At 37.8% G+C, this 16,313-nt stretch overlaps 1 protein-coding gene across 1 annotated transcript in view; it reads left to right on the top strand.

The window, feature by feature from the left end:
* Positions 1-16,313, top strand: part of LOC124553992 (histone-lysine N-methyltransferase eggless-like) — a 374,632-nt gene that overhangs the window by 284,500 nt on the left and 73,819 nt on the right. The window contains exons 16-17 of the mRNA XM_047128016.1: positions 5,377-5,522; positions 7,810-8,005. Of these exons, the coding sequence (XP_046983972.1) occupies positions 5,377-5,522; positions 7,810-8,005 (342 nt within the window). The remainder of the gene's footprint in view (positions 1-5,376; positions 5,523-7,809; positions 8,006-16,313) is intronic.

Genomic DNA, 16,313 nt, shown 5'->3' on the forward strand with positions numbered 1-16,313 from the left:
ACACCTGAACCGTGCTACGTGGTGTAGAGTTCATTGGCACAGCAAAAGGAAACTTGCTATAAGAGTCTTACCACAATCAACCAATGAGTGTTCCAAAAATGTCCCACAGAGTCTATGTGAACACGTTACCATGGTGATTGTGACTTAAGCCAAGCAGAGAATTTTTGTGGCAGAGCGGACTGATTTTCTGCACATGCATGACACTGTGACATCATCTGTTCTATTTGGGTGTCCATACTGTACCAAGTACAGTGTCGATGCACTAGCTGTTTCATACAAACAATCCCGCTGTGTCATTGGTGAAGTAACTGCAACACTTATTTTTGCAAAGCTTTGGGGATCAACACATATGACTGTCCAGTGTCATATTGAACAAAAATCACACTTGCAGGCCAAGATGTATGAATGTATTTTAGCAAAATGTTCAAATCTAAATCAGCTTCTGTGGCCTCTGCACTTTTCCTATAGTTCAGAGGAAAGGATTGAAGCAATTCAGAATCCAGGGCATCAATGTGACAACAAGATGTAGCACAAGTATCAAAGACTATATCAGGGCCAATCCGAAGACATGAAAGTACATCTCCATTACGATGTTGAGCTGTCAGACAATACTCAAATCTCATACTGGTATTGAGACAACAACAAAGCCCATCTTTGCAATTTTTGGACTGTTCAAACAGGGACCGGCTTCAATGGGTGAAAAAAGGACTGCAATGATCTGTTAGTAAGTAGAATTTTCTGCTGTACAAATAGTGGTGGAATTTGATGACACCATACACAATAGCCAATGCTGCCTTCTGTGTTTGTGAACAGTTACTCTGAGCTTCGGACAAGACATTTGATGCAAAAGCAATAAGGCTGTCTTTATCACCAGATCTGTGCAAAAGCATTGCACTGATTCCATAAGAGGAAGTCTCAGCTTGCAACACTATGGTTTTGTCAGGATCAAAATGAACCAAACATAGAGCAATGAGCAATGCATCTTTAAGTTTTTGGAAAGCTACTTGGCACTCATCTGTCCAAACAAAGGGGATATTCTTGTGACACAAGCCGCCCAATGGAGCTGCAATTTGTGCAGCATTCGGTGTGAACCGGATATAATAGTTCATTTTTCCTAAGACTGACTGCAATTCTGTAACATTGCTAGAAACTGGCAGGGCATGTATGGTTGACAAATTTGACTGAAGAGGATGTACATCTTGTCTGGTTCTGACATGACCAAGATACTGCAACTCAGGTTTAGAAAAATCACATATGTGTTACAATCCAGCATTGTAACAGGGGCACCGGTGTCCAACTGAAATTTCATACATTTTCCAGTAATATTCATCTGAACAAAATGTTTGTTGGACTGGCGTAGCACTGAAGAAACTGTTTGCTTGCTAGTTTTGCTAATGTCTGCAGCAGGCTTTGAACACTCTGCATTGATTGCATGGGCCTTGTGACTAGATTTTTGTGCGTGGGCAGAATTCTTATGTTTGTTGTGTTGGAAACATACGGATTGGATGTGATCTTTCTTGTCACAAGCGTAACACTGTGCTCTTCTGGACAGGCAGTCTTCACATTTGTGCCATGAATAGCACCAGGGGGATGACTTAATTGTATTCACTGATGTAGCCACCTGTTCAGAGAACTGTTTATGCAGCTGCCTACTGAGCCGCTCATGAGCAAGGGACGACTCAACGTGAGAAATTGGTGGCAGCTCAAATTTATTGGCTGCTATGGCACTGAATCATACTGATCTAGAATTTTCACTATGTGCTGAAATGATGGACCTGACAGTTTCAAAATCTATTCTCCAAGTGTGATATCAATTACATTGTACATGGTCACATCTCTCAACATAACATCTGAATATAAAGCACCACAAGCACATTTGAATTTGCATTTGCGCATCATACCCTACAAATCTGTTACCCACTCACGATAAGTTTGTTCTGACCTTTTCTTGTAATGAAAGAAATGGTACCTAGCTGGTCATAATAGTTAGTTAGAGAACTAATAACTTGATCGTATGAAAGTTCACTCAGAGTGGTGTTAGGGAACAACTTCAGAATGAGGTGAAAAACTGCACTTTCTACCATTAACAAAAAGTAATGTTGTCTCACGGTACCTGATACTTGGTGAGCAATGATGTGGGCTTTATACTGTTGCAACCACTCAAGCCATTCCTCTTCTTTTTCATTACACTAGCAAAAAGGTGATATGGCACTCGGAGCTACAGCTGTTGCATGTTGGGCTGCGTTAGTTGTTTGGTTCGCCAATAATTGCTGGACCGTATTTAGAAGAGTTCCAATCTGCTGCATCTGAAACTGAAGCATCTGTGTTAACTGTGTTGCATCTGTCACTTGCCACTCAGGTGCCTGAGCAAGGTTGGGAGAGGTGGAAGAGGCTAATGCAATAAACAGAAAATGCAAGCAATAAAAAGAAGCACACAAGCAAAGGAAATTTCTGCAATCCTCACCTAAAAACACTAAATAGAAAAAACACAATAAAATACTATTAAAACATTTAAACACACCCATGCAAAGAAACGACAAGGCAGAATTAATCCAAAAGCAAAAAAAAAAAAAAAAATCCGACGACGAAACAAAATCTGTGGCAGCTGGTTCTGGTAACAGGTTGTCACTATGGTATTTATTCACCTCATGATGTTATTTGTCCATCCTCGGCATCGATCTTTTGTGTCTACAAAGCCCGTGTACTCCGTTCACTACACAAAAAATCAAACAACTTGTATTAATGAGTTTTATTACAATTAATCAAAAACAATACTTAACTTTGGCGGCTACACAGATGTGCCACAAGCAGAGGTTGACATATGAAATAATCAGTCTTTGTAGTGACTCCTGATCACTAACTGAGAAAAGTCTGTTCATAATAGCCATTGAAGTGGCTAATCTAGAAACTGCTATCTAAGTGACTGTCATCGATGGTGATATTGAAGTGGATAATATTGAAGCTGCTATCGAACTGGGCTGTCACCAGTTGGTTGCAGTGCTTATGTCCTCTTGAAATAGTGGCCATTGCTGTCACGTTGTCCTGGAAGAGAGGTCGGTCAGTGTGCGATTGGCTGACTTCTTCTCACAGCCCTCTCTGCTTTGTTGTTCATGACTGGCGTGCCAATGCTTGACTTTATGCCATAACATCCAGTTGTCTCCACAAATTGCAGGGAGATTCTCTTAGTGTTAACAGCGTGACTGGCTCACCCATGATTTTTGTAAGTGGTCGGCCACTCACATTTCCCTTTACTTTTCTTTTAGCTCTTCTGTGATTTTTCATCTGTTTTAATACCAGACATAGTACCTTTCCCCCTTCTCCATTGTATTAAGAGGTGTGAAATATAGCGATTGTGTGTATCAAAGTGGATGGAGTGGGACTGAGTGCATGACTGTGCTTCTATAGGTTTCCTTCTTACTGTGTGACAAAAATTTTAGATGTTTTATCCACATTCATTTCTTTTAATATATGGAAGGGTGCTGATAACCTCAACATTGAGAGCCTGTAATTTACACACACACACACACACACACACACACACACACACACACACACACACACACCTGATAAAACCTTATAGCCTAAACCTAAGTGCATTGAACTATGTCTACTGAAATCCGCACCCTCTCTCATGGGCAATAAAACATCATCACATGATGCCAATAAATGATGTCAAATTAAGTGTCTGAAATATTCTATGAAATCTCATTCTGCCTCAGCACGTGCTTCACCCAGTGTGTTCACATACACTCCAAGACAAAAAGAAATACCATGAAGGAATTATGTGAATGGGATGATAATCAGTAGACTCTGTTGATCCATTATGGACATGGGAGAGCAGCTGGTCAAATATATTAACAGTGAAATTCGCCAAAGAGCTGTGCCACCGAGATGTTATTTTATATTATTTTATTTTCACTACCAGTTTTGGCAGTTCATTATGCCATCTTCAGATCCTATATGCACCTTTCAAAAATAATCAATATTGACATATGTTTCTGGATGTCATGAATTCATAGATCAAGTGGTTCCTTCAAAGACTTTACTGCAACTGTCAAGCCTTTTAAGGAAGCACTTGAACTATGAATTCACGACATCCAGAAACACATGGCCCCAGTATGTCAATATCAATTATATTTGTGAGGTGCATATGGGGCCTGAAGATGCCATAATGAGTTACCAAAACTGGTAGTGAAAATAAAATAAAATAAAATCTCAACTGCACAGCTGTTTGGCGAATTTCATCATTAAATTAAAAAAGTAATCAGTAGGTGTGCATACATGTACAGGCAAACAAAGGATTACAATTTCAGAAAATTGGATTAATTATTTTATAGAAAGAGCTTCACAAACTGAGCAGTCAATAATGTTTTGGTCTACCTCTGGCCTTTGTGCATTTAGTCATCTGGCTTGGCATTGATTGATAGAGTTGTTACAAGTCCTCCTGAGGGATGTCGTTTCAAATTTTGTACAACTGGTGTGTTAGATCATCAGAATACCTAGCTGGTTGGAGGTCCCTGCCCATAATGTTCAAAATTTTCTCAATTGTTGAGAGATCTGATGATGGTGCTAGCCAATGTTAGGGTTTGGCAGGCATGAAGATAAGCAGTAGAAACCCTCACCGTGTATGAGTGGGCGTTATCTTACTGAAATGTAAGCCCAGGGTGGCTTGCCATGAAGGGTTTAGAATATTGTTGATGTACCACTATGCTGTAGGGGTACCACAGACAACAACCAAAGAGGTCCTGCTATGAAAATAAACAGCCCCTCACATCATCACTCCTGGTTATTGGACCATATGGTGGCCAATAGTATGGTTGGTATCCCATTACCTTGGCAGCCAGAGACAGTGGTTTTGTGTGTGTGTGTGTGTGTGTGTGTGTGTGTGTGTGTGTGTGTGTGTGTGTGTCTAATTGGAAGAAGGCCGTTTTGGTTGAAAGCTTACTTGTTTGATAGTCTTTTTGTCGTGCCTGTCTGCAACTCAATATCACCACTATATGGTGAGTAATAATATATCCTTTTCATAATATTGTCAAAACAAAATGTTATATGTTTTTAAATCATAAAAGAAATAAATTATTGACTTGAGAATGTAGAGTTGTAATAATGCCAACTTACTTACTATTGTAGTAACTTTTTTTATTCCTCTTTCAAGGAATTTTTTTTCTGAAGACTTGTTTTTGTAATAATAAAACTTAAGAATTAGTTATCAGAATATTATAAACATAAGTAAATTATGCCATTTAATGTTGGTTCTCAGTATATATTTTCAGACATAATTTTAACCATCATACCAGTCACCTCACCTTCTTGACTCTAAATGACATTTTAATACATAAATATAACACTTATCAATTCTATTTTTTACATTTACAGATATTTTACCCATGCTATTCTCAGGTTACCTATAAAATGCACAAGTGTCAGCCTACATGTCTGGCTGTAAGTACTGGAAAAGATTGTGCCAGATTTCGGAACCTCCTCAGTCATCTTTCAGAACCAATGTTACACGGCTGGACGAGGTCAGTAATAAGTGTTGTTTCTCCTCTTGTCCCTTGCCCCTTTTTCTTGTATAAAAGAGCAATAGCCTTTGGATCAAAGACAGGTTTACTGCCTTTTAATTGAGATAAATCATTTGCTCTGATTTACTGCTTAGGGAAGAGGAAAGTAAGAAGTGAGATAAAAATAATTTTATGACCTTAGAAGCCAGTAAATGGAAAGAGCTGAAGAGGAGGTAGGGTTGCAGACAGGGGGTGGGGAGCAGATTTGCTGCATTTCACCTATTCCTTTGCTTGTGAGATATAGCATGTCTGAGACTGTTTAACATTTGTTCATAGTATTGCTGGATGTAAGGTCCACCAGTTATGCAAAACACAGTTTTTTCCAAGTTCCCAAACATGTTTCAGTATCTCTGTGCCATCATCAGTGGGTTTCTGTTTTATTTAATCTTTACACTCAGTTTGCATGGTTTTTCAGTACCACTTCTGTATTCTGTAAGAGCATATGGACTATCAGACCAATTGTGTGATTGGATTGAAGAGTTCCTAGATAACAGAATGCAGCATGTCATTCTCAATGGAGAGAAGTCTTCCGAAGTAAGAGTGATTTCAGGTGTGCCACAGGGGAGTGTCATAGGGTTATAGGACCGTTGCTATTCACAATATACATAAATAACTTTGTGGATGACATCAGAAGTTCACTGAGGCTTTTTGCAGATGATGCTGTGGTGTATTGAGAGGTTGTAACAATGGAAAATTGTACTGAAATGCAGGTGGATCTACAGCGAATTGACGCATGGTGCAGGGAATGGCAGTTGAATCACAATGTAGACAAGTCTAATGTGCTGCGAATACATAGAAAGATAGTTCCCTTATCATTTAACTACAAAATAGCAGGTCAGCAACTGGAAGCAGTTAATTCCATAAATTATCTGGGAGTACGCAGTAGGAGTGATTTAAAATGGAATGATCATATAAAGTTGATCGTCGGTAAGGCAGATACCAGATTGAGATTCACTGGAAGAATCCTAAGGAAATGCAATCCGAAAACAAAGGAAGTAGGTTACAGTATGCTTGTTCGCCGACTGCTTGAATACTGCTCAGAAGAGATAGCGAAGATCCAACGGAGAGCAGCGCGCTTCGTTACAGGATCATTTAGTAATTGTGAAAGCATTACGGAGATGATAGATAAACTCCAGTGGAAGACTCTGCAGGAGAGACGCTCAGTAGCTCGGTACGGGCTTTTGTTAAGGTTTTGAGAACATACCTTCACCGAAGAGTAAAGCAGTATATTGCTCCCTACTATGTATATCTCACGTAGAGACCGTGAGGATAAAATCAGAGAGATTAGAGCCCACACAGAAGCATACCAACAATCCTTTCCATGAACAATACGAGACTGGAATAGAAGGGAGAACCGATAGAGGTACTCAAGGTACCCTCTGCCACACACCATCAGGTGGCTTGCGAAGTATGGATGTAAATGTAGATGTAGATGTATTTATTACAGGTAGTTTGTCATGTTTTTGTGTGGCAAGCCCTTTTCTCTCAGCATCCTGATGAGGTGTTGTGAAGCACATATAAATACAACACATATTTTCACAAGTGTGGTCATAAAAGCACTTTACACTTCACCGAAACACATGGTAATTACAGGACAAGCTACCTGTAATAAATATTACACTAGTGGTCCTGAAAAACCATGCAATCCAAGTGAAAGATTAAATGAAACAGAAACCCACTGATGATGGCACAGAGGTGCTGAAACATGTTTGGGAATGTGGAAAAAACAGTGTTTTGCACAACTGACGGACCTTACCTCCAACAATTTTAACTGCAAACATGGTAAACACAAGGAGCTGCAAATCCAAATGATGAATTAGTTGATAGGATGAGCTAATAGGTTGCATCATTAATATTTTCCAGTAAGTCTGTCTTCGGCTAATATTGGAGTGAAAGACATTTCAAGAAGTTAGTCGTTCTTCGTTTGGTAAATGTTTGTGAACTGCTTTACTGAACCATACCACTGCAAGTTTCATAAAGTGGCAACTGAATGTTTTCCAAACTATTTGTTTATAATTGTAAGACTAGGTAGAAGTCTTTCTGCATATTATTTTTCACATCTCTCTCTCTCTCTCTCTCTCTCTCTCTCTCTCTCTCTCTCTCTCTCTCTGTCTCTCTCCTCTTTTGTATACTATTAAACCAACACTTGATTCTATGAGACATTTTAGTTCAGAACTTTCAAAATTGAGATTTACGTTCTCCTTGTAGTTTTTCCAGGGAAATTATCACTGTTGTTTCTTTCATATAGGGAGAAGGTGAAACATTCAGACTATGTCTCTGTGTACTACAGAGCTCCCTGCAAGCGCAGGTTACGTAATATTGAGGAGCTGCATAAATACCTGTTGAAAACTAAATCCAAAATGACTGTTGACCAGTTTGACTTCGATCATTGGGTGAGGTGCTTCACAGAAGGGACTAATGAGAAGTACTTCATAAAAATTGAGGTATGGTGCAGCTTGTTTCTAATTGGTGCTGCTAATTAAGTCAAAGATATGTATATGAAAGCTAGAGGTAAAAATAATAGTAGTAGTGGGAACTGCATGGAATTGCTTGCCTTGGTGGGAAACTGGTGACTAGATGTTTAGTCTCTTTCAATTCATAATCAGCAGCAACAGCATATCATGAAAATATTTTCTTTTTGCAGTCTGCAGGGAGAAGTAAATGGAAAATTATGTTCAAGGTTGAAATTTTATAATTGCATCCTGCCATGATATATTAAAACATACTTTTTGAGTTGTCGAGAGGAGTAACGATGGTCTGCAAGACACTGTTTACACTTGGGTGCCTAGCTGGGGTACAGCTGGACAGGGAGGGGTGGACAAAAGGCTGATGTGTGGGTGTCTCACAGCCAGGCCACAGTTACCTGATTGTACTCAACTGCTTGAGTGTGTGCAGGTGGGGGTTGTCGAGCAGCTGTCACGTGCACAAATGTGTGCAATAGGGCCATTTGGTGGATAGCTTACACTACCTGCATGTGCCCACGAGTGCAATGATGGATGGGCGTGGATGCCCTTGCTGCATGGGGCATCACTGGAGTAGCTTGACTTATAATGATATTATAGTGACTAAGCGTAGTGGAGAAAACTGTAGAAGCATAATTCGGAAATGAGAGCATGGATATCTGAAGAATTTGAAAAGGCAGAGGAGCTAGAAAGTGCCTAACTTGAAACTACTCTAACTTTTGTAACAATGAAATATTATGAGAGGATAATGATCTACAGTGAGAAGCAACTGGAAAGATAGTGACATAGAAAAGTAGAAGCAAAGAAACATATTTAGCAATAAAAATTTCTGACAGAGAGGAGAAATAAAATACTTAAAAGTAGAAAAAAAAAGAGATACTAGGATGATAAACCGTTGACAGTGTATTGTAGAACTTAGCCAGTTGTAAGGGGAAATCCATGCACATTCATTCTGGTACCTGACATGGCCAAAGGGTGAAATCTGGCAGATTCCAAAGGATTGGATCCAAATCTCCACTCTATCCTGGTTCTCACTGCCTTAAATATGTGAAGGTAAATGCTGTGCTGGTTACCTTTAAAAGGATATGGTCTGTTATCTTTTAATGACGTCAGCATTGATGGGCAACTATAATCATCTGCTGCATCACAAAAGGAGCCAGACTGCTTGCATTAAAGGAAATTTGTGGTGCTTTAGTAAATATTTATTATTTGCACATGAACTGTGCCTTGTATTATGAAAAGTTTTGCTGTTATTGATCAATAAGTGTCAGTAAATTTGCAGTTTACAGATCTTTTCTTTCTGCCTGATGGAAGGCGAAACAAGCGGCTCGTGCACGCCTTCATTGTAACAGCCCTGCAGAGGGAGCAATGGACTAAGCAGTTTTAGACATACCATAATGAATTTTTATTATGCAGTGGAGTGTGTACTGATTTGAAATACCCTGTCAACTAAATGTATGCAATGGAGCAGGAAAGGCAAAGATTCTGAGCTCAAGCCCCAACCTAGCACATTATTTCAATCTGCCAGGAAATGCAGACATGTATGGTGTCAAAGAAGCCCCTCAATGGAGCAGTCTCTACTAAGTTAACATACTTATTAAGTACATGATATTGCAGTTTTAGTCGGGTTTCTTTTGTATCAGATCTTGAAAACTGACATTTACTGGTGAACTACAGGAAAACACCTTTAGTAAACTGTTCAACCACTGTCAGTGAGTTTATCGGTTTTGTTCAAATCTGATATACCTTAAGCATACAGTTCCTGGTCAAAAAGGATTAGCTCACTAATTTGCCTCAACAAATAGTTTTTCTTGTCAAAGAGAAAAGTTTCCTGGTGAGTGGTAAAGTAGTGCATTATACTTTCACAGTGGTTTGTCGACATGAAAATACTAACATACACCATAGTTCAAGACTCATAATAAACAATAATTCTCTATATAACTAGTTGAGTAGGTCATTATACAAATTGGAGGAGAACAGGGACATAGCACCTCCAATGGAACCACACCAAGTGCAGTACTTTGGCATTTCATAGCGATATTTAAATGCATATACATTTTTACTCCATACTTATATATGTCTGCTTGTGTCTGTATATGTGTTGATGGATATGTGTGTGTGCGCGCGCGCGCGAGAGTGTATACGCGTCCTTTTTTCCCCCTAAGGTAAGTCTTTCCGCTCCCGGGATTGGAATGACTCCTTACCCTCTCCCTTAAAACCCACATCCTTTCGTCTTTCCCTCTCCTTCCCTCTTTCCTGACGAAGCAACTGTTGGTTGCAAAAGCTGGAATTTTGTGTGTATGTTTGTGTTTGTTTGTGTGTCTATCGAACTGCCAGTGCTTTCATTTGGTAAGTCACATCATCTTTGTTTTTACATATATTTTTCCATGTTTTAAGTTTTTTGATCTCTTTTTGAAGTTTGTGGCTTTGGAGATGAGGTTGTGCTGTCTTCAGGGTTCAACAAGTCTTTGGCTGTTCCTATTTGTATGTTGCCTTTTATTGTGACCATTTAAGAAGATAAGACTCTTACACAACAGACTAAAAAAAAAATCTTACCTCTCAGGACTATCAAGAAATGTCTTCAGTCCATTATGCACTAATATTATGTAATATTTGTAATATTCCACTTATATTCTCAAGTACTTTCCATCTTAAGTGGCCTTGCAGATAATTCTAGCTAATCAACATTTCAGATTTAGCTATACATTTGCCTATAAGAGTTCATGTACGCATTGCAAACATGATGTGTCACTGCATTCCATAATTATTAATTAAATTAATGATTAGTGGCAGACAACCAGCTTTTAAGACAGACTATATTATTATTATCCACCTGGCATGTTTTTGTTCCATTGTATCATCTTAAGAAATTGCCTGTTTTTGTAATTTGGATATTCTATAAAATCTCATTAAATAATGTAGAGTGCACCATAGAGCAATAGTTTAAAGAATAGTATCAAGACCATGAAAATAATCTACTAATTGGAAATTATTTTCTCTTCAAATAGCCTTACATAACTACTTCCGATATTTGTATTTAACTGACAAAGTAAAAGTGAACTGAGGGCGGTACTGCTCTAATGATTAGGTATTTTGTCTCTGTCTTATAAGAATAGTGTCTTCCACTCATCATTGGTGTATTATTCTGCAAGCATGGAGAAACAGAGAAATAGAAGCTGATCATTATTAATTATTGATAGCCTGTAGGGCATTTTCATTCCTCTATTCATGGCAGCCTCTGCCATCAGCACATTCTTATTCATAGGAGTTGACGCTGGCAGAGAAGTATTTCCTCAAATAGAGGTACCCTTGACATGGTGGCTCTGCAACTTTGAAGTCATAGGGCTCTAAGTTGATGGTTTCACTGATTTGGCTACAGTCATATGTGCTAAGACACAGCTCATTTATCTCTCCTACACAACAGCTATACCTACATCATTCGTGTTAATGTTAACTATTTCCTCAAATACTGCTACATAAACAGGTTTAGAGTACCCAGTTGATAGCAAACACGAAATGTATCTCACTAATATATATTTTCCACGAACATACTGTCACAAGTGGAGGAGTCTTTAATCATACAACAATTGATTGGGAGAGTTATAGTTTTGTAAGTGGTGAGCATAACAAACAAACTGCTAAACAATAGTATTTGCTTTCTTTGAAAACTACCTAGAACAAATAATTTGGAAGACCACTTCTGATGGAAATATGTTAGATGTAATGGTAACAAATAAACCCAAACTCTTTAAGAATGTCCATAATGATATAGATATCAGTAACCATGAAGCAATTGCAGAACTAAGATTACTAAAATACAAAGGGCAGCTGAAACAAGTAACAGCATTTACATGTTCAGTAAAATAAATAAGAGGCAATAGTGTCATCTATCAAGAAAAATTCTAAACTTTCAGTCCTGAGCATGTGATGTAGTGGAACTGTAACTCAAGTTTAGAAAAATAGTGACCATTTTCAGGGCAGACATGTTCTTAGCAGGATAATTCATGATGGAAGGGACACTCTGTGGTATACAGTCTTAGTAAAAATCTCCTAAAGAGGGCAGCTACCACACAATAGGCATAAAACAAAGCATAATGCTATAGACAAAGATACTTCGAATTAAATGCATTTGGCTGAAAGGTGGGCAATGCACGAGACCTTTAATGAGACTTGTCAAAGAATCTTTCACAAAATCCAAAGGCATACTGGTCATGTGCAAAGGTTAACAGCTGCATAAAAATTAGTGTCCAGATACTGGTGGATGGCACAGGAACCAAAACTGAGTTCATGAAAGGAAAGACAGAAATGGTGGACTCCATTTTCAAATGTTATTTTAGAGTTATGATGGAAGGTACAGAAGTACTGCTATAGTTAATTCTCATACCACTACAAGCAATATAAGCAAAATAGATTTGTGTCAGTGAAACAGTTGAAATTGCTAAAACTGAACAAGGCCCTCTAGGTCCAGTGAAATATCTGTCAGATTCTACAAGGCAATCAGCTCCTCTTAATGTATTTTAAATTCCTTGAACAAAACAATGTGCCCATTAGTTTGAAGAAAACATAGATAACATCCATGTAGAAGAGGAGTCACAGAAGTGATGCACAATCCTACCATCCAATGTTGTTGACATCCTTGACCATACTGTGAAAGCTTCCTTACAACATGCTTATAAGAACCACTATTAAGTGAGAAGTTTATTAGCAAACTACAGCCTCCTATGTATTACTGCATTAGGAACCATGTTGACAAGTTGACACTAATTACATAGCACACCAACACCATTAAGAAGTCTTTCTTCCCACACTCTGTAAGTTGAAGTAAATGGGAAGAAAGGTCAGTATGTGGTACATTGGAAGTAAGCTCTACTGTACCCCGCCGTGCTCCAAAAAACCTACAAAAGATCAAATCGTGCACCATCTGAAAAAAAAGCCTGTTATTAAGCAAAATGTGGAACCTCGCCAGCCAAAACCGTCACTCGTAAACAGAAGCAAGGTAAATTCAACATTCAAGATGACAGTTAATTTAACTAACACCACAAATGCAGCAAGAAGAATGAACGTATGTTTAATGTGTGATAGTCATCTTAGAGGCCTTGCACACGAAATAAAAAGCATAAACAGTGAAGTAAATGCTTCAGGTTTTATTGAACCTGGCACTCGTCTTGACCAAGTGCTTTCAACTGTAAACAATATCTCTCGAAAGACAATGAAGGAAGACTTCATTGTAATATGTGGTGGTGCAAATGACGTCGCACACAATGATGGTTTGCATGCTGTTAATGCCCTAAATCTAAAATTGAAAACTACCGCCCCATCTCAATCTTACCTGCATTTTCTAAGGTAGTTGAGAAAGTTATTTACACTAGACTAATGACATTCCTGAGTCAACACAATTTAATATTTGAAAATCAGAATGGCTTTATGAAAAACAAGTCAACATCAGTAGCATCAGCACAATTAATAGACAAAATAATAACGGACATAGAGAACAAGGAGTATGTAACTGGAGTGTTCCTTGATCTAGAAAAAGCTTTTGATTGTGTCAACATCACCATATTACTTGACAAGCTGTGGAACCTGGGTATCAGAGGAACTGGCTATGAGCTAATAAAATCGTATATGAGCAATAGAAAACAATTTGTTTTGCTTAAAACAAACAGTGGGTCTTACAAATCTAAAATTACTGATATCAAATATGGAGTGCCTCAAGGTTCTGTCTTGGGACCCCTTCTTTTCTTAATTTATGTTTATGATACACAGTATTGTTCTCCTAACTGTACAAAAATATTGTATGCAGATGACACATCAATAGTGTGTAAACACAAAGACTATGAGAGTCTGGAGGTACAGTGCAACAGTGTAACTAATGCAGTAGTCAAGTATTTTAATGAAAGCCATCTAAATGTAAGTGCTTCAAAGACTGCAATGATGGAATTTAACACAAGGAAACAAATAGAATTTGACATGAAATTATCCATAGGAAATGACATTGTAAAAAAGGAAAAATGGACAAAGTTCTTGGGAATTACAATCCAGGACAGCCTCAAATGGGACATGCATGTTGATTCCTTAGCATGTAAGCTGTCAAAGAATGTGTTTGCTATAAATATGATTAGCAAATACTGTAAGGACATGTGTGTACTAAAAACTGCTTATCATGCCCTATTCTCATCAAACTTAAACTATGCTGTAGAAATATGGGGTGCAACAACTCAAGCCAACCTAAGTACATTATTAATACTACAGAAAAAAGTTATCAGAATTATTTGTGGTGCCAAACCTTGAGAATCATGTTGGAATCTGTTCCCAAAATTAGGTGTGCTTACCATTATAGGTGTATACATATTGAAAGTTATATTGCTTGTGAAAACAATAAATCCGAATTTCAACTGTGACCTGCACCAGTATGATACAAGGCAAAAGTTCAGATACCATGTAAATAGCCACAGAACAGCTTTATATGAAAAAAATGCACTTCATGCTGGGCTGAAGCTAGCCAATGCCCTACGAAAAAGTCTCACAACCCTTCCTACTAACAAATTAAAAGATCAGCTAAAAAGAATTCTAATTGAAAACCCTTTTTATTCCCTAGACGAGTATTATATCTGTATGAAAAGTGCTTCGTAAGTATGTCGAGCTCATAGTTTTAAGTAACCTGCAACTAATATAATGTTGATAAAAACAATATTTGTAATGTCGTGATTGTATACTACCAAATGTAAAATCCATCAAAATCTAAAATTTATTAATACAAACAAATCTTTACCTGGTAATTTATAAACTGACGTATTCAGAAGGATAACCTGTATGATGTCCTGAAACTGTATTATTTCTAGGGATTGTATTTGATTATTCGATGTTGAATAAATATTATTATTATTTCCTTCACTTTCTCAGACGTTAAGTCCGGTTAAAAATGGAGTGACACGGACCTTGATCAAGCGTCACTTCCTTTTAACTGTACGGTATGTGTTATATTGCATTTAGGAACTTTCGGGTAATTGAACATGTATCAATAATTACGGATTTCTGTAGCTGTATATATATGTTTGGATGTAGCTGTATTGCATTGATGTACTGGTGGATATTGTGTGGTTATTATTATTATTATTATTATTATTATTATTATTATTACCACCCTTACCCTTAACAGTGTTTTATAGAGTATGGATGTAGATGTGGATGTGAAGTCATCATTTTTCAAGGCTGCTGTGCACTTCTTTGCATTTTTCTGCTGCTTCTCTCCTTTCTTTACACTGCTTTATATAAGCATCACAGGGGATTCAGTATGCAATCGATGGTTTATGGACAGCAAAAACAAAGATTCTGTGTCCCATTTCAGATACCTCATTGTAACAACATACTTTTACATTCAAAGGGGCTGAGATATTCCACAATTTTTATACCTACAATGCCAAGACACTTACACATTTCCAGGAACTGGGAATTGTAGGGAGTCACTCACTGTTCTATGGTGTCTGCTGATTTCATTAAATTTTCTTAGTAGTAATTGAGGAAATTGAATTGCAATTCTTCAGATGTAGTATGGGCACTTTCTTCTGTAATGTACACTGAGTTTTCATTTATTCTCTTATGATTATACCATAATCCCGTAACTGTTTGAGATGCAAGCTACATTGAAGTATTAAGTATTGAGTGATAATAGTATCCATTTATGACTTGGGCATGAATTTAGTAATGCATTCCACCCAACACGATATCTATAAAATGTTTGTCGACTTTGGGTTTGATTAATAATTTACATATGTGCAATAAATGTGTTAACCCCTTTTTCAAACAGTGTCATATACTGTAACAGAGAAAAATGACATAGTGGTTAAACCAGTGGACTCACATTTTGGAGAACCATGGTCCAACTGCCAGTCCAGGTATTCAGATGTAATTTTTCTATGGTTTCCCTAAATTGCTTACAACAAATTCTGAGAGAATAGATTTCAAAAGGACATGGCTGACCCCTCTTCCCAGTCTGAGTTTGTACTCTATCTCTTATAACTTACTCATCCTTCATGTAGTGAACTCAAGAATTGGTGATGGGAAAGTAAAGTGAAAACATTTAGACATTCAGAAAAATCTTGTGTAGGTAACTGTTTATTCAATATAATAGAGGGAAACATTCCACGTGGGAAAAATTATATATAAAAACAAAGATGAGGTGACTTACCGAACGAAAGCGCTGGCAGGTCGATAGACACACAAACAAACACAAAATTCAAGCTTTCGCAACAAACTGTTGCCTCATCAGGAAAGAGGGAAGGAGAGGGGAAGA

Source organism: Schistocerca americana, chromosome 11, assembly GCF_021461395.2.
Source record: "Schistocerca americana isolate TAMUIC-IGC-003095 chromosome 11, iqSchAmer2.1, whole genome shotgun sequence".
NCBI classification, from domain to species: domain Eukaryota; kingdom Metazoa; phylum Arthropoda; class Insecta; order Orthoptera; family Acrididae; genus Schistocerca; species Schistocerca americana.